The sequence below is a fragment of the Pseudophryne corroboree genome, chromosome 12 (genome assembly GCF_028390025.1).
Source record: "Pseudophryne corroboree isolate aPseCor3 chromosome 12, aPseCor3.hap2, whole genome shotgun sequence".
Classification (NCBI taxonomy): domain Eukaryota; kingdom Metazoa; phylum Chordata; class Amphibia; order Anura; family Myobatrachidae; genus Pseudophryne; species Pseudophryne corroboree.
The window spans coordinates 127,952,349-127,972,323 of record NC_086455.1 but is presented as its reverse complement, the minus strand read 5'-3'; the positions used below and the strand labels follow the sequence as shown (position 1 = coordinate 127,972,323).

At 46.2% G+C, this 19,975-nt stretch overlaps 1 protein-coding gene across 1 annotated transcript in view; it reads right to left on the bottom strand.

The window, feature by feature from the left end:
* Positions 1–1,084: 1,084 nt before the first annotated feature.
* GALNT16 (polypeptide N-acetylgalactosaminyltransferase 16) overlaps positions 1,085–19,975 on the bottom strand; it is a 195,349-nt gene continuing 176,458 nt past the window's right edge. Inside the window, exons 11-15 of the mRNA XM_063948010.1 lie at positions 8,488–8,580; positions 8,188–8,271; positions 7,064–7,205; positions 5,110–5,226; positions 1,085–2,796 (exon numbers count right to left, since the gene is read on the bottom strand). Of these exons, the coding sequence (XP_063804080.1) occupies positions 2,659–2,796; positions 5,110–5,226; positions 7,064–7,205; positions 8,188–8,271; positions 8,488–8,580 (574 nt within the window). The 3' untranslated portion in view covers positions 1,085–2,658. The remainder of the gene's footprint in view (positions 2,797–5,109; positions 5,227–7,063; positions 7,206–8,187; positions 8,272–8,487; positions 8,581–19,975) is intronic.

Below are 19,975 nucleotides of genomic sequence, written 5' to 3'. Positions count from 1 at the left end.
AAACTGGCACTTCTGCTCATGCGGCACAGTGCGCACGCGCGACGTAGTTTCACAACGGCTGATGTATTTATTTTTCACACAAGGTCTAGCGAAGCTTTTCAGTCGCACTGCTGGCTGCAGAGTGATTGACCGGAAGAAGGCGTTTCTGGGAGTCAACTGATCGTTTTCAGGGAGTGTTCGAAAAAATGCAGGTGTGCCAGGAAAAACGCAGGCGTGGCTGGCCAAACGTTTGTGACGTCAAATCCTGAACTGAATGGTCTGAAGTGATCGCAAGCGCTGAGTAGGTCTGAAGCTACTCAGAAACTGCACAATTTTTTTTTGTAGCCACTCTGCGATCCTTTCGTTTGCACTTCTGCTAAGATACACTCCCAGAGGGCGGCGGCTTAGCGTTTGCACGGCTGCTAAAAACTGCTAGCGAGCGATCAACTCGGAATGACCCCCATTGTCCTGGGCCGTTGGCCTTTAGCCTTTTTTTAGGCATAGTATCTCAGTCCTCTGGCTCTGCGACACTATCTGGAGGGTCCATGACATCCCTTGTGCTACAGTACACCTCAAACCTAACACAGTGAATCACACGGTTTGTTTTCTGGAGCCCACATGAATCTATTGTAATCTAATCTAGTCAACAAATCCACTGATCGACTCGTCATTTGCAGAGTCTTGCATAGCGGTAAATCCTGTTATTTTCCCCTAATAAAGGGTAGCCATCCCCTTTGTGGGAACGGAAGTGTCGTACAGCAATGAAACAAAGGAACAATATGGCACTGGCATCCTGCACACACTGCTTAGCACACCATTGCAAAGACACAACACATAAAGCTCATTACCACACAACACCCACACAGCGCACAACACAGGTACTCCACATACTGCGTCAGTCACCGTAACACATACTGCTGAATAAAACAGCAGAAGCACAAAGCACAGTCTCTGCGTACAGTACAAACAATACAACACCACACAGGGTCACATTGCGCAGTACAACACATCGTAGTCCCACCACAAACACCACTGAGCAAGCAGACACTGGGCTGGTATCATTCATCAAGCACACAATATTGGTGTTAAAAGACTGCAGACTCCATTTGTAAAATCTGAATAAATTATTACACAATTACATCCAAGCAAAGTGCATTCTGAAATTACAGGAAAATACCAACAATTGTCTTCATCCAATATGACATCTGTAGTGTAAAGGGGACAGAATGACTAATAATAATAATAATAATAATAATAATATGTAGCTGTTAAGATAAGATTGGGCTTCTTCCATGACTCTGCTGGGGTTGGCTAAGCATCACGGGAGATATAAGGGTCATTCCAATAGGGTGCAAGTTACCCTGGCGTTGCAACCGCACTGCATCTCGCACCCTTGAAGCCTGCCATAAAGTGCAGCTGTTGCCGCTCTAACTCATGGAAGAGAGAAATTCATACCGAACTGGATTGACCCCTTAGATGGGATTCCTAGAATTGTTAAGATTGTACATGGAAAATTAAATGTGGGTTCTTTATGAAAAAAAATAAATATATATTTCTACTATAAATATGATTTCCAACTTTTCTTTGGAGAAATATACTAGCTTGGCCCCAAAAAATAGATACCAACTTATAATTAGCAGTGAATTCACAATGTGCTGTAGACTGCAGCTATAAAGTATACCTGTATGAAATTTTAACATTAACAATTACACATATAAACATTTCCAGAGTTTAAACTTAATATACATATAACTGATCCTTGGCCTTGCTGACTTCATTCACGGCCAAACAAAATGTACTGCTGTAAGTCTATTCAATGCCACAGCAGTTATACTATCAACAGTGTGAATGGTTTGCAATGACTTCATAGATTGGAAAAGGTTGTTTTCCAAGTATAGTTTTCCTTTCAAACGAAAACTATGTTTGGAGGGACCAGTAACACAATCAGTTTGGTCGTAAACACAGTGACACAAGGTGCTGAAGGCATGTCTCTTCTATATGAAATCATGCAGAGCTACAATCACAGGAACACATTGTGCGGTGCTGCCTGCCTCTCTTACTAGGTAGCTTATAATAAGAGCCTAAAATAAAAATAAAAAATACTATTAGACTCCAAATCCATCAAATCTGTGACATGCAATGCAGCATTATAGGTACTAGTCTGTTACATGCATCTCCCCATGACTTACACAGAGTATAACATGTGGAGAATTACAGTCACAGACTATTTCCCAGTTGTAGGTGGTCTGTAACACCGTATTACACGGCAAGCAGCTACATGGTCAAATTGCCCATCAAGCCACTTGGATCAATAACGTGAAGAGAAATGTTCTTGAAAGCTTACAGCTCATCAACTTGATAATAACACATCACATATGCACTGGGGTTCCACAAAAACTTTCTGTGCAAAGGGGAAGATGAAAAAACAGCTAGAAAATGTAAAAGCGAGAAGATGTTACACCAGAAATGTCACAGATTTCAAGGTGTCAGACACATCGGAAAGCAGCTGGTCCTCAGGTACAAACATGACAACATCACGTGATGCCATCCATCGGCTGCCAGTGTCTAATCACCAGCAAAGGGTCTCAGAGTTTAATGTTCAGAACCTGTTGGTCAATGAAATGTCCCAGGGTCCTTACTCTGTGGACCAAGTCCATGCAAAAGATGGGCTGTAAATATTCAAGTTGCTTGGATCAGCTCCCATTGCTGACTGATCAGGTCTGACTGGCAAGGGTTAATGAGAACCCTGGGGGAATGAGTGTCCAAACAAAGGGCGCTGCTCAAATGCTGCAAGAAGTGTCCTTTCAACTTCCATTTCTAAGAAAGAGAGAAAAGCAGAATCAAAGTCAGCAATGATTAATCAATAGCTCAGCTGAAAACAAAATTAAATACAATGGTTGAATGTTATTAATAATATTATTGATCATTCAACACATAAGTTAATGGTCTTATTAGATGACAACTATTGGCCGGGGAGTGTCCTTTATCTTCTTACCAACAAACAGACAAACGTCTAGTCCAGAAGTGATCTAGCAGCTTTGCCTGACTGTAGAATGGCCACAACTCATCCACATAGGCTACCAATGTGCAATCTCACTTACAGAATATTGAACTTAAATGCTCTGTGATGTAACCAGCTGGAGCGGTCAAAGTGGCTTGCTACATAGCGGAAGGCAGGGTTGTCACATGTTGAACAGTAATAGTTGAATAACTGATTTATTTAAAAGCAACACTTTTTATGAATTATTATTAATGTCATTCTAAAATGAATCAAAAAGTGACCATTGTTGTTTGAAAAAAGTTCATACAACAAATGAAATAGTTATCCTGTGCTGTATGCTGTGGGGGAAATGCAATAGTCTGTGACTTGCAGGCATCGGTGACATTCCGTTGAGTATGCTCAATGCTTTATATTGGTAATAATTTAGAAAGGGCGAAACCAGGTTGGTGTTGCCTTTTAGATGATTGTTACTTTAAAACATCTGTCAGACTTACTGGAACCTTGCCGATGCCTGCAAGTGGCAGGCTATTACATCTCCTCTTATGTGTAGCTTTATTGGGTGTGATGTACCTTTAGGCTTGTGCACATCCATTATGGAATCAGTGGCTTGAATGACTGAAGTGTGGATGTTCATGCATAATAAAGCTTTAGTAACTCCACCTTGGGTTTAAAATGATAATGAAGAATAGAAAAAGGAATAAATACGATAAGTCGACAGTGACTACTATGTAGACAAAAGAAATTTGGCAATGGGATCCCAACATGGAAAACATGCTGCTTGAAGCATTATTACTTTATACATGTCGCTTTAGGAGCATGATTAAGTTCTAATGCTTGCTTGGTTAAAATGCTTTAAGTAGCATTTTTATTGTGTTGAGATCCCAGCGCCGGATTTCTCCTGTCTACATAGTTACTGTCAACAGACGGACTGTAGACTTCAAAATTGCATCTCCAGATAGGTAATACTAATAACATTATGTTGTAAAGGTAAAAATTAGGATTTTTTAAAAACAGCCCACTAGCAGCACAGCTATTGCTGTTTCACAGCAGAAACGAATACTGAAACGCTGTGACCATTCTGTGACCAGACTGGAGAGATTCTGGTTACATCCGGGCACTGAGTCATGCCTCATCAGAGAGAAGAACGTGATCTGTCACTAAGGCCTGGCTCAGTAAATGAGTTTCCCCAGCTGGCTGGAAAAAGTGTCACGTAATGTCAGATAGAAACCACAAGATTGATGGAATGTCTCCCTGGCAGCGCTCTGGATGCAATTTTGCAATATCATCTGATTTAGCAGAATAGTAATTAGGACTAGAACAGAATACCTGCCAATGTTTGATAACCTTTTTCTGGGACAAATCTGTAACCGTCGTCGGTAGAAAATTGTATACAAACACTGAACATTCCAACTGCTCCATAGGACATGATGATAATATAATTCTATTCCACTCAATACAGACTACACCATACCCTGCATATAATAACTTAAATGCAATTCTAGAGATACATACAGTAATATACTACTAATACCTAGGCCATCTTAATGTACAGGCACACTGGGTAGCTGCCTGTGGCCCCCTACCTCCCCCCCCCCCCCCCCTTCCCAAGTAGAATTTGCAAGGACAACATCTTCCACCAGTTGGAATTAGCCTGGCATTTGTGTATTTCCTAATGGAGATGTATTATGTCCCATCTTGGCTTAGTGAGGGCCCTGGAGGCACTTTGAGCGTGTATTACTCCTTTGTAGGTGTTCTGACAGAATAAAGAACATTGGTACTGTCTGGTGTGTTTGCTGCCCCAAGATCGTAAGCACTAGGCACTTGGGGAGCAATTGTACTTAACAGGAAATGTAATCCCCATCCCCAGAAAATGCATCTCATAAATAGTCTGAATGAAGTTCGGTGTATGACTCTAACCTTTACTGTATGGTGTAGAATCCCAATCAAGGGATCATACCCAATAACTGTCCTAATTTGTACTGCCGTTTGCAACATACTGGATGCACTTCCTCCCAACCAAAACGCTGAATATGACTGCAAACCCTGACTATTATGTATACATCTTTTACTAGTACATGTAGTCTGATATACTCTCTGTATAATTATATATAGCATGGTTAGATAGTAACCTGTCTGCTGTCTTTCTGGTTGCAGGGCTCAAGCATGACCAGAGCTCCGGTGGAAAAAGAGGTGATAGACAGGCACTTGTCTTGCTGTCGTATTAAGGTCTCACTAAGCACCCATTCCTGAGGAGAAAACAGGTGAGAAAATGATGAGCACATACAGAAGATTAAGGACAACCATACCCCAAGCCCTGAGTAATACTGGACATTTGGCATTCTACTATAACAAGCTAGTGTTGTGCTACCAGCCATTTACTGCACAGAGTGGCTACAAGAGGATGACTGCAGGGTAATTCATGGTAATTAATGAACATTGTTATATTATCAGTGTGATTCAAATCACTTTTATAATTGTATACTTGCATTTTAAGCTTAGTGGTCCTGTGAAAGCAAACAACAAACCTGAACACTAAGGGCTGCAGGTAAATAATTCATACAGTGATCTGGGGAAAGGTAAGTGGTGCAGAGCTGCAAGTCACCATTAAAGATACTCATCTCATAACTTCTTAGGAAAAACAAAACAATGCTAAGTATCCTACCTAAAGTGAATAATTAGGATCCCAGGGTTCTAGCTGCAATATAAAAGGTTATCTTTCCCATAGTAAAGAATATGGAATATGAATTAAAAATGAAATAATCACCTGGGCCTCAAAAGTGAATCCCAAACATGCAAGGGATGACAAATTTCCAGGGAATAGGGGGTGGTGGGAATAACCGTACCACCCGATTCCAAAAGCATGGTGTCACCATGGTGGCAAGCCGGGGGGGGAAATCATGTGTGCCGATTTCAAACTTCTAAATCACAGGCGCTTTATGGATAATCAACAACATTGTAGCTGAGGTGACTGAACATACATTTGGGACCCAAAACCTAGAGATGCCTAGGCCAATGCAAAACAGCAGTGCCTTCCTCCTGGCACACCTGGCTGGTTGGTACCATTGGAGAAAAAAAAAGTGTGGCACCTCTAGTTTAATTAAACTAATATGTGCTCACGTAACTTTATTCGTAAATTGGAACCTGGAATCTCAATTCACTAATATTATTTCATAATGGGGACATTAATAGATAGGGAACAATTATTTAATTTATTGTTAGGGGCGCAGATATATTGCATCGGGTACATCTTACTGATGCAGGTATATCGGTACATGTGACCATCCGACCTGTTATGCTGGCTGCAGGAACCGCCAACAATGACATCACAACTGGGAAGGAAAATATAAATGCCTGCCCAGTTGTGATGTCTGGCCCGACATACTGTGCAGCCGGTTGGTATGCTTACAATATATGATTACCAAAATCGGTCGGACCATCAGCCAAGTGTATACCTAGCCTAAGACACTGACTAGAGTCGCTACAGTGCTATCTGGACTTTATTCTTTATACAACTGTACATTTCTGCATATGTATCAGAGGACCCTGAAAGCCCTAATTATTCCTTGGCTACAGTTTTTTTTAAATAATCACACATAAACCAGTTGTAGCCACTTAACATTGCATCTCTGACTTTCACACAAGACAACTACTTTAGGGCTTTCTTACTTTCTGAAACTCAAGGTGGCGCTATTGCTGCACTTACAAAATCTTCATGCATTATCTCTTTGTACCATTCCTGCATAGTAAGAAGTACAATGCACAGCAAATAGAAGAATCAGGATGTGCCAAATAAAATGTACAGGGGGAAAAACAGCAGCTGTAAAACAGATCATCGCTATCTCTAGGGACAAAAAGGTTAATAAAAAAAGGATTCTAAAAAACAACAACAATATGCTGTAATGCTTACTGAGAGGAAAATGCAACTTATGAATTGGGTATATTTTTCCATTGAGCTGATAATGGCAGTAACAGCAGTGTGTTTTCATTGTTACTATACATGTGTCTGTGGCGCTGTGACGTATCACTCAACCACAGAGTAAAGTTGTGTTACTAAACTGTATGCAACCCATTGTCCTCCGTTACCTGTGTGGCAGGCGCACTGCTTGCTGTTCCCCTGCAGGCGCCCACGCCAGCCAGAATATTCCCCGCTGTGTCTGGTCCATGAGATTCCAGACAGTTTCCTCCCTGCTTTATAATCCCTGTGATCACCTCCTTCTCAGGGATCCTGCAATGCAGAATGATGGCTGTTAGTGTACAGAACAGTGCAGATGTCCACATCTTGCTGACCTGTACGTTTATAGAACACAGTTCATAGACTACACCTGGCAATATCAACTGGAGTAACAGCCATGAATGTGTTGTGCTTACCCCGGGTGTAGTACTGCTGACCGGCGGGGTCAGCTTACCAACGCCAGGATCCCGGCAGCATACCGACGTCGGGATCCCGGCGGGGAGGGGCGAGTGCAGCAAGCCCCTTGCGGGCTCGGTGGCGACCTGCGGTCGCTACGGGTTCTATTCCCACTCTATGGGAGTAGTGGACACCCACGAGTGGAAATAGTCCCTGTTGGTCGGCATGCCGACCATCGGGACAGTGACCCGTTGGGCTGGTGGAGGAGGTAATGCGACTATCGGTCAGCTGACCGGCGGTCACATGAATACCACCCCTTACCCCAGTGGGGTGTGGATCATCAAATAGACAGTATCTAGGTCGACAATGTTTAGGTCAACAGTCACTAGGTAAACAGGGATGGAAGGTCAACAGGGTTTCTAGGTCGACATGTGCTAGGTCGACAGGTCATAAGGTCGACATGAGGTTTTGTTTTTGGGGGGGTTGTTTCGTTTTCTTCGTAGAGTGACCGGGAACCCCAATTAGTGCACCGTATCCGCTCGCCATGCTTCGGGCAGATTACCGTTCCAATCGTAGTCCACGTGGATTGTTAAGTATGAAAAAGTTCAAAAAAAGGGAAAAAATTTGAAAAACTCATGTGTCGACCTAGCACATGTCGACCTAGCACATGTCGACCTAGAAACCCTGTCGACATTCCATCCCTGTCAACCTATAGTGTTCAACCTAAACATTGCCGACCTAGACAGTGTCGATCTTCAGACTGGATCCCACCCCAGTGACAATTGCCTTCTACTATATCTTTAACCTTTGGAATCCCCCTATTTAAAATTCTGTGCTTGCCCCAGTGTCTCTCACTTACTTTAGCTCAGGATAAACATTTTGCAGGTACCACTGGAAAGATTTACAGTTCATCTTCTTTCGCAGCTCCACTCGGTCCGATACACTGCATGAAGAAAGAGGAAACACACAGATGATTATACAACATTTCTACACAACACAGGATTGGGTGTGATGCGGAGAGCTGGAAATCACAAAGCAGCCATTAAAAAAGTTCACAAACATCCATTCCAGTGGAATCTAGCGAGCCAGGACTATTACACGGATTAATTCCATGCAGGATCCGGATGCTCGCCAAGATTACCATACCGGGTAAGCTCACCTTCCAAAGGCTTTTCCTATGGCAGAGGGACGAGCCTGATAATAGTACTGCTTGTACTCATCCATCCAGACCTCCGCTGTGCGTTTGGTGTTCCTGAAAGGGACAAACAACATAATTTATAACTTCTGAAGAAATTTGTGTAGGAAAATATCAACTTCATAATAAGTTGGTCATTATACCCACATTATTTGTATCTGTAACAGATAAGGAGCCTGACAGCATTTCACTACAGAAAAAATGGTTTCAAATGACTATTTCGTTCCCGGATGCTCTCGCCAAAGTTATAATGGCACTGGCAGTGCCTATAACACAACCAAAATGCCAGATGCTAGCTCTTATTTCACAAAACGACTGTGATAAACGTGATACAGAAAACCAGTAAAATAACTAATGTTAAATCTCGTTTCTTGATTCTGGTTAGCAGTATATTGTTATTTTATGTGACACATTTACTATGCAGTGTAAATATAGAAAATTATCATATCTACTGCCGTGACAGATGTCTGATACAATATCCACAAACTGTGTTCTTCACAGTCATTAAACTTTTTACTGCATTCTCTACAGATTCTTTTTGCTACTTAGTTTAATTTTATTTCTTGCCTGCTTTTTCCTTCTCCCCAGTATCTGGGGAGGAAGTCATAGCCCTATGCTGGTCCTCACCTCTTTCTAGTGATGAGCGGGTTTGGTTTCTCGGAAACTGAACCCCCCCAAACTTCACCCATTTTACACGGGCCCGAGGCAGGTTCGAACCTTCCCGCCTTGCTCGGCTAACCCGAGTGCGCCCGAACGTCATCCCGCTGTCGGATTCCCGCGAGATTCGGATTCTATATAAACAGCCGCGCGTCGCCGCCGTTTTCACTCGTGCATTGGAGATGATAGGGAGAGGACGTGGCTGGCGTCCTCTCCGTTTATTCACTTTATTGTTGAACTTGATTGCTTAATTGTGGGGAGGACTGGGGAGCAGCTGTTAGGAGGAGTACAGTGCAGAGTTTTGCTGATCAGTGACCACCAGTCCATTCTCTGCCTGAAAAAAACGCTCCATATCTGTGCTCAGTGTGCTGCATAATAATATATCTGTGCTCACACTGCTTAATTGTGGGGACTGGGGAGCAGCTGTATAGCAGGAGTACAGTGCAGAGTTTTGCTGACAGTGACCACCAGTATACGTTGTTTGCCTGAAAAACACTCCATATCTGTGCTCAGTGTGCTGCTTTATTGTGGGGACAGGGGACCACCAGTATAATTAATATTATATAGGAGGAGTACAGTGCAAAGTGACCACCAATATACTATATATAGCAGTACGATATGGAAGGCCACTGCTGTGCATACCTCTGTGTCGTCATTAAGTATACTATCCATCTACATTCTATACCTGTGGTGCATTTTAGTTTTGCAGTTTGCCGACACAGTGTCCACCAGTATACTATATATAGCAGTACGATACAGAAGGCCACTGCTGTGCCTACCTCTGTGTCGTCATTAAGTATACTATCCATCTACATTCTATACCTGTGGTGCATTTTAGTTTTGCAGTTTGCCGACACAGTGACCACCAGTATACTATATATAGCAGTATGATACGGAAGGCCACTGCTGTGCCTACCTCTGTGTTGTCATTAAGTATACTATCCATCTACATTCTATACCTGTGGTGCGCCTCTTTTTTTCTTTGCATCATGTGCTGTTTGGGGACAATTTTTTTGAAGTGCCATCCGGCCTGACACTGCAGTGCCACTCCTAGATGGGCCAGGTGTTTGTGTCGGCCACTTGTGTCGCTTAGCTTAGTCACACAGCGACCTTGGTGCGCCTCTTTTTTTCTTTGCATCATGTGCTGTTTGGGGACTATTTTTTTGAAGTGCCATCCGGCCTGACACTGCAGTGCCACCCCTAGATGGGCCAGGTGTTTGTGTCGGCCACTTGTGTCGCTTAGCTTAGCCATCCAGCAACCTTGGTGCGCCTCTTTTTTTCTTTGCATCATGTGCTGTTTGGGGACTATTTTTTTGAAGTGCCATCCTGCCTGACACTGCAGTGCCACTCCTAGATGGGCCAGGTGTTTGTGTCGGCCACTTGTGTCGCTTAGCTTAGTCACACAGCGACCTTGGTGCGCCTCTTTTTTTCTTTGCATCATGTGCTGTTTGGGGACTATTTTTTTGAAGTGCCATCCTGCCTGACATTGCAGTGCCACTCCTAGATGGGCCAGGTGTTTGTGTCGGCCACTTGTGTCGCTTAGGTTAGCCATCCAGCGACCTCGGTGCAAATTGTAGGACTAAAGATAATATTGTGAGGTGTGAGGTGTTCAGAATAGACTGGAAATGAGTGGAAATTATGGTAATTGAGGTTAATAATACTATGGGATCAAAATGACCCCCAAATTCTATGATTTAAGCTGTTTTTTAGGGGTTTTTTTTGAAAAAAAACACCCGAATCCAAAACACACCCGAATCCGACAAAAAAAATTCGGTGAAGTTTTGCCAAAACGCGTCCGAATCCAAAACACGGCCGCGGAACCGAACCCAAAACCAAAACACAAAACCCGAAAAATGTCCGGTGCACATCACTACGCTCTTTCCCTCACCTCTTTTCACCTATGCCAACCTGGGTGAAAATATTGAGTGTTCATTTGTGACAGCTTCTTATAGGTGTGATTTGGAGGCACATTAAATGTGGACTTAGGATTAGTTGTATAGTACTAATTATGTGACCACTAGTGAGGGAGAGGAATAAAAGGCACTAAAATTCTTAGCAGGTTTCGGCTTTCAATAAGAAGGTAAAAAAAAAAAAAAAATGTTTTGGAAATTGTATCACAAACTAGACGATTTTTTGAACAATGTTGACGATAACGACACATCGTTACGATGATCATCCAGTGTGTACGCACAATGGTGGTCATTCCGAGTTGATCGCTAGCTGCCTTTGGTCGCTGTGCAGCGATGAGGCAAAAAAAACAGCTCTTCTGCGCATGTGTATGCGGCGCAATGCACACGCATGACTTACTTTTACAACGGGTGATGTAGTTTCACACAGGGTCTAGCGAAGCTTTTCAGTCGCACTGCTGGCCGCAGAGTGATTGACATGAAGAGGGCGTTTCTGGGTGTCAACTGACCGTTTTCAGAGAGTGTTCAGAAAAACGCAGGAGTGCCAGGAAAAACGCAGGCGTGGCTGGGCGAACGCAGGGTGTGTTTGACATCAAAACAGGAACTGAACAGTCTGAAGTCATCGCAAGCGCTGAGTAGGTATTGAGCTACTCTAAAACTGCACAAAAAAATCTTTGCTGCCGCTCTGCGATCCTTTCGTTCGCACTTCTTCTAAGCTAAAATACACTACCAGTGGGAGGCGGCATAGCATTTGTACGGCTGCTATAAACTGCTAGCGAGCGAACAACTCGGAATGACCCCCAATATCGTTAAAGATAACACCTATCGTCCGAACATGAGGTCGATCTAAGGATATCATCACATACTGCATGTTGGAGATTGTGGCAGCATGACATCACTGAATGATATTGTTCAGTGTGTATGCACTATGTAGTTTTCCCAGCAGTTCAAGGGAAAACGCTATCTCCCAAGGAGCATATAGCACTGTGTGTACCCAGCTTTAGAGTTAGGTATCACTGACCTGGTTTGGGAGTGTTGTGGACTCGGGGCTTCTTCCGATGACCGGGAAGAGGAACCGCCACTGGGTCGTAGTAGAGATGGCCGGATGTAGGTCTTCCTCATGCAGAACTAAGACGGCAGGCGGGAGGCCCAGAGGAATTCTTGTAGGTCTCCTGTAAGACAAGACTTGTAGAAATAATGAAGGCTGGGGTACTGAGATATTGGAGACACTGTGGTATTGAAGGCACTGAGGTACTGGGAGTACAGGGAGTGCTGGGAGACCCTTGGAGGCACGGAGGTGTTTGGAGGCACGGAGGTGCTTGGAGGCACGGAGGTGTTTGGAGACACCGAGGTGTTTGGAGGGACGAGGTGCTTGGAGGCACGAGGTGCTTGGAGACACGGAGGTAACTGGAGGCACGGAGGTGCTTTGAGGCGCGGAGGTGCTTGGAGGCACGGGGTGCTTGGAGGCACGAGGTGCTTGGAGGCACGGAGGTGCTTGGAGGCACGGAGGTAACTGGAGGCACGGAGGTAACTGGAGGCACGGAGGTAACTGGAGGCACGGAGGTGCTTGAGGCGCGGAGGTGCTTGGAGGCACGAGGTGCTTGGAGGCACGAGGTGCTTGGAGGCACGGAGGTGCTTGGAGGCACGGAGGTGCTTGGAGGCACGAGGTGCTTGGAGACACGGAGGTAACTGGAGGCACGGAGGTGCTTGTAGGCACAGGATGCTTGGAAGCACAGGTTGCTTGTAGGCACAGGATGCTTGCAGGGACAGGATGCTTGGAAGCACAGGATGCTTGCAGGGACAGGATGCTTGGAAGCACAGGATGCTTGCAGGGACGAGGGAGCTCTGGATCATAGCTTCCACAGGAGAAACGAAGATACTCAGGCATCGGATCTCTGCCTGGTATCTGATTTTAAATTCCCCGCCCTAGCCTGATTGGCGGAGCAGGCAGGTGACGTCAGACCTGCTCCGCCTCCTTGCCCTTGCTTGTGATGGCGGCGCCCTTGCTTCCGGGAAGCCGCCGGAGAGCAGCGCCGACCCGCCGCTGAAGCCGGAGACTGACAGGGGAAGAGAGGCGCCGGGCAGACCAGGCCACCCGCAGGGACAAGCGCGGTCGCCGCTGCCCGAGGTTCGTGACAGTACCCCCTCCTCCAGGAGTGGCCCCTGGACACTTCCCGGGCTTAGTCGGATGTCTGGAGTGGAAGATCCGAATCAGACGAGGAGCCGTTACTTCAGTAGCCCCAATCCAACTTCTCTCCTCAGGTCCATAACCCTTCCAGTCCACCAAGTACTGTAATTTTTTATGAAGATAACGAGAGTCCAGAATAGCTTTGATTTCAAACTCCGCTCCAGCTTCTGCCACTACGGACGTTGGCCTTGGGAGTGCTGAGTGGAATCGATTCAGTATGAGGGGACGGAGTAGAGAAACATGGAAGGCGTTAGGTATGCGAAGATGGGCAGGCAAACCCAGTTTACAGACCACAGGATTTAAGACTTGTAGCACAGGGTAAGGACCGATGAACCTTGGAGCGAATTTCATGGTGGGCACCTTCAACCGGAGATTCCGTGTGGACAGCCATACCCTGTCCCCAACTTTATATTGAGGTGCGGCTTGCCGTTTCTTATCTGCAAAGAACTTGTACCGAACAGAAACCTGCTTAAGATTAGCATGAACCTTTCTCCAAATTTGTCCAAAGTGTCGTAGAGTGGACGCTACAGCAGGAACCTCTATTATCGGAAGGCTTGGAAATTCCGGAACACGGGGATGGAACCCGTAGTTGACGAAAAATGGTGATTCCCCAGTGGAAGAATGAAACAAATGGTTATGGGCAAACTCCGCCCAAGGCAACAACTCCACCCAGTTGTCCTGTGAAGGAGAGAGATACAACCGAAGAAAAGTCTCTAGATCTTGATTGACTCGTTCCGTTTGTCCATTTGTTTGGGGATGATAAGCCGACGAAAACTTAAGTTTAATGTGTAGAGTTGAACAAAGGGCTTTCCAAAACCTGGCGGTGAACTGTACTCCACGGTCAGAAACAATCTCTTGTGGCAACCCATGCAAACGAAAATGTTCTCGGATAAACAATAGAGCCAGTTTCGGTGCTGTCGGAAGACCAGTCAAGGGCACAAAGTGTGCCATCTTCGAAAAACGGTCAACGATAACCCAAACGGTGTTGCAACCCTTGGAACAGGGCAAGTCAGTGATGAAGTCCATGGAAATGTGAGTCCAGGGTCTCACAGGGATAGGCAGAGGACGAAGTAACCCTGCAGGAGGCAGACGAGGAGATTTATGTTGTGTACATTGGGGACATGAATTAACGCAATCTTGTACATCCTTCCTCATGGTGTTCCACCAGTAAGACCTTTGCAGAAACTTGTACATCTTCTGAGCGCCGGGATGACCGGAAAACTTGGAGTTATGGACCCACCGTAGTATTCCTGGGCGGAATCTAGCTGGTACGGACATTCTTCCAGGAGGAGGAGCTGGAGTAGTTAAAGCAGCAGAGACAGAAACTGGATTCAGAATTAAACCCCGCTCCGGAGGTTCATCCTCGTCTGTGGGAACCTGTGAACGGGAAAGCGCATCTGCTTTAATATTGAGAGTCCCGGCACGGTACTTGATAATGAACGAGAATCGGGAAAAGAAAAGTGCCCATCTCGCCTGGCGAGGATTCAAACATTGTGCGGATTTGATGTACAGTAAATTCTTGTGATCCGTGTAGATGGTAAACACATGTTTAGCCCCTTCTAGAAGATATCTCCATTCTTCCAAGGCAGATTTGATTGCCAAGAGTTCCTGGTCTCCAATAGAGTAATTTCGTTCGGCTGGAGAGAATTTACGAGAGTGGAAGCCACACGGATGTAATTTCTTATCAGAGGAATGCTGGGAGAGGACAGCCCCCACCCCGACTGAAGATGCATCAACTTCTAAGAAGAAGGGTTCCTCGAAATTTGGTTGTTGGAGAACTGGAGCCGTCGTGAAAGCTAACTTTAAGCGAGAAAAAGCTACAATGGCTTCCGGAGGCCACAAACTAGGATTAGAACCCTTTCTCGTCAGGGCAGTAATGGGTGCAACAATGGTGGAGAAACCTTTAATGAATTTCCTGTAGTAGTTCGCAAAGCCCAGGAACCTTTGTATTGCTTTCAGGGAAAGAGGCTGAGTCCAATCACGAATGGCCGACAACTTTTCCGGATCCATGCGAAGCTCCGTCCCCGAGATGACATAACCGAGGAACGGAATAGATGTTACTTCAAAGGTACATTTGGAAAGCTTGGCGTAGAGATGATTCTCTTGTAAACGGTGTAGCACCTCTTTGACTTGAGTCCTGTGTTCGACAAGATTCTTGGAAAAAATCAGTATGTCGTCCAGATATACCACAACGCTCTGATACAGCATATCACGAAAGATTTCGTTGACGAATCCCTGGAAAACCGCGGGAGCATTACTAAGACCAAACGGCATCACCAAGTATTCGTAATGCCCATCTCGGGTATTAAAGGCAGTCTTCCATTCATCCCCCTCTCGGATGCGTATAAGATTATAAGCTCCTCTCAAGTCGAGTTTTGAAAAAATGCGGGCACCACGAACCCTATCAAATAACTCTGTGATTAGTGGCAAGGGGTATTTATTCTTAATAGTAATGTCGTTTAGGCCGCGGTAGTCGATGCATGGTCTCAACCCCCCGTCCTTTTTCTTCACGAAAAAGAAGCCTGCACCAGCAGGGGAGGAAGAGGGGCGAATGAATCCCTTGAGCATATTGGACTTAATATACTCCGACATGGCTTGAGTCTCGGGAAGAGACAGAGGATATGTGCGACCACGAGGTGGCGTCTTCCCTGGGACAAGGTCAATAGGGCAGTCCCAAGGCCTGTGAGGTGGTAACAGGTCAGCAGCTTGTTCCGAAAATACGTCCTTGTACCCTTGATATGCCTCCGGAATGTGCTCTTCATCCGTTTTGGAGGTAACACGGAGCGGACAAACAGGAGTAAGACAATTAGTGTGACAAAAGGAACTCCAGGACAGAATTTGTGACGACTTCCAATCGATGTGGGGGTTATGACTTTTCAGCCAAGGCATTCCAAGAACCAGATCATGGGGCATTTCTGGGATTACCAAGAGTTCCAAATCTTCCTGATGTAGAGCCCCGACCCGCAGCTTAACTGGCCCCGTGCGCCACATTATGAGACCTTTGGAAATTCTAGTCCCGTTGATAGCCGTCAGTGAAATTGGCCGCTCGATAGGCCGTAACTTTAAACCCAAACTTTGGGCACAGAAGGAAGAAACGAAGTTCCCTGCAGCTCCGGAATCCAATAGGGCTTCACAAGACCTGGAGACTGAATTGGAGACTAGAGTTACTGGAAGCAAGCAGTCCGAAGTTGGAGAAGCTTTTGTCGTAACTCCCAGCTTGACTCCTCCGGAACAAGCTAGGTCTGCCCGTTTCCCGGACGGACTTTACAAGATTTAAGAAAATGATCTGCGGCTCCACAGTAAAGGCAGAGTTTACCCTCACGACGACGCTGTCGTTCTTCCGGAGACAGTCGGGAGCGGTTAATTTGCATGGGCTCATCTGAGCTAGGTGAGGCCACCGGCCTAGGAGTAGGATTCCGGAACCTGGAACGATCCGAACGGTTACGTTCTCTTCCACGCTCCTGCATCCGAAGATCCACCTTGACGCAAAGGGAAATCAAATCTTCTAATGGATCCGGCAGATCTCTAGTAACCAGCTCGTCTTTCAGCCGGTCGGAAAGACCGTTCCAGAAGGCAGCTCTCAGGGCATCATTATTCCAGCGTAGTTCGGAAGCAATGGTCTGGAAATGAACCACGTACTGGCCCACGGAACGGGCGCCCTGCCGAACACGGAGCAAATCGGAAGAAGCAGTGGTCATTCTGCCGGGCTCGTCGAAAATCCTTCGAAAGGACGAGATGAAGTTGGTGTAGTTGGAAACCATGGGATCAGATCGTTCCCATAATGGAGACACCCAATCCAAAGCAGAACCTTCCAACAGAGAAATAATATATGCTACCTTGGACCGGTCTGTAGGAAAGTTGTGTGCAAGTAGCTCGAAATGTACCTCGCACTGGTTCAAGAAACCACGACAATTTTTGGGATTCCCATTATAGCGGGACGGAGTAGGCAACTGAAGGCGTGGAGTGACACCGGCCGATGGTTGAACATTGCTGGCAACGGCAACTGGTGCGACTGCTGGAACAGGAGCCGGAATTACTGAGGCCAGAGACGCCTGAATCTGATCCAGACGCCCGGACAACTGCTGGAGGTACTGCATCACCTGACCTTGTGCTGCTTCCTGACTTTGCACTCGAGAAGCCAGGTTCTGGATGGCACTAGAGTCCGTGTTCCGATCCCCCGAGTCCATGTGGCCTGAGTATACTATCACTGACCTGGTTTGGGAGTGTTGTGGACTCGGGGCTTCTTCCGATGACCGGGAAGAGGAACCGCCACTGGGTCGTAGTAGAGATGGCCGGATGTAGGTCTTCCTCATGCAGAACTAAGACGGCAGGCGGGAGGCCCAGAGGAATTCTTGTAGGTCTCCTGTAAGACAAGACTTGTAGAAATAATGAAGGCTGGGGTACTGAGATATTGGAGACACTGTGGTATTGAAGGCACTGAGGTACTGGGAGTACAGGGAGTGCTGGGAGACCCTTGGAGGCACGGAGGTGTTTGGAGGCACGGAGGTGCTTGGAGGCACGGAGGTGTTTGGAGACACCGAGGTGTTTGGAGGGACGAGGTGCTTGGAGGCACGAGGTGCTTGGAGACACGGAGGTAACTGGAGGCACGGAGGTGCTTTGAGGCGCGGAGGTGCTTGGAGGCACGGGGTGCTTGGAGGCACGAGGTGCTTGGAGGCACGGAGGTGCTTGGAGGCACGGAGGTAACTGGAGGCACGGAGGTAACTGGAGGCACGGAGGTAACTGGAGGCACGGAGGTGCTTGAGGCGCGGAGGTGCTTGGAGGCACGAGGTGCTTGGAGGCACGAGGTGCTTGGAGGCACGGAGGTGCTTGGAGGCACGGAGGTGCTTGGAGGCACGAGGTGCTTGGAGACACGGAGGTAACTGGAGGCACGGAGGTGCTTGTAGGCACAGGATGCTTGGAAGCACAGGTTGCTTGTAGGCACAGGATGCTTGCAGGGACAGGATGCTTGGAAGCACAGGATGCTTGCAGGGACAGGATGCTTGGAAGCACAGGATGCTTGCAGGGACGAGGGAGCTCTGGATCATAGCTTCCACAGGAGAAACGAAGATACTCAGGCATCGGATCTCTGCCTGGTATCTGATTTTAAATTCCCCGCCCTAGCCTGATTGGCGGAGCAGGCAGGTGACGTCAGACCTGCTCCGCCTCCTTGCCCTTGCTTGTGATGGCGGCGCCCTTGCTTCCGGGAAGCCGCCGGAGAGCAGCGCCGACCCGCCGCTGAAGCCGGAGACTGACAGGGGAAGAGAGGCGCCGGGCAGACCAGGCCACCCGCAGGGACAAGCGCGGTCGCCGCTGCCCGAGGTTCGTGACATTAGGTAATAGTATTTTTGCCTCTAATTCGTATGTAGTAAAATAGAAAGTAATGTTATCAATAATAGGATTTCTAGATTTAAATAAATCCGCAGATGGTGGAAGGACCTGAAAAATACTCACTCTCTGTTAAGCTGAATCACCAGTGTAATGATCTCTAGTATTCTAAGAAACCACCACAGATAAGGCTTCAAATGGTCAGAGTATGTATTACTGTGAGATATACAAGATATTGAATGGCAATCAAGTCCAAAGTGTAGCTATGTGATTGTCGACAGGAAATCCTTAAAAGAAGGTATAGGTGCACCTTTGATTAGCTAGCTGGTGGTAAGTATAAGGCATTATTGATTACCTAATTGTAGCCAGATATAGTTTCTCAATACAAAAACAAAACAGCGTTCCTACTTCTTATACATGGCGCTTTCTAGCTTCTTGTCCTCTCATGTATGTTACATACAAATATTCAGGAGACACAAAATTCTTTTTTTTTTAATGTATTTAATAAAAGTTATTTTAATTATTTCAAGATTCACAAGAGTGCCCCCACTAAGAGGTTATTATTTTTCTTTCAGCTTCCCTCCATAAATATCCCCTTGTAACAGGATAATGCAGACAAAGAGGTATATCTTGTAATACCCCTTTTCCACTAGCTTTTTTTACCGTGTTTTTACACGGGGGCGCGCATCAACACAGGTTTTTAGTAGGTGGAAACGGCTCAACACGGGTTGAGTGACCCGGGAATCCTACCCGGATTGCTACCTGGGTTGAACACGGTAATGACACGGGTAACTGTGCAGAGGAAATGGTCATTACACATGTTTTCAGACACAAGTAACGCTCTGAGATGCTGATTGGTGCTTCTGGGGCTCAGGAAGATGATGTCATTCCTGGGAGACACGCTGGGCACATGCAGGCACCGCAGCAGCGTGCAAAAAAACGCGGATGCAAGTCGCTGTACACAGGTATTGCAGCGGCTTGGTGTAGAGTTCATTGTTATGAGAGAAATAAAAGTGGATGATATCAGCGCTCTCCTCCTTTTCAAATATTTGCGTTGATAGGTAGCCCTCTCGGCAAAGAATTGAGCCCTCCTTCTCAAGCTCAGCAGTAGGTAGCACAAGGTCAGAAGCTGCATCAAGCTGTCTGTAGCAGAAATAAGCAGCAGTAAACTGCAAACAGTCTGCGACTCCATGATAGACACAGCTACTGCATCGGCGTCCATTGCTGCAATGCTGTGAGCAGGCCCCACCCCTCCCTTTTGGGCCTTTTGATGACATCATCTTGATGAGACAGTAAAAAGTCCATTTGTAATGACATCAGTAGGCTTTTACAGAGCTTACCCGGGTTACGTGGAAACAGATCAGACACGGGAATA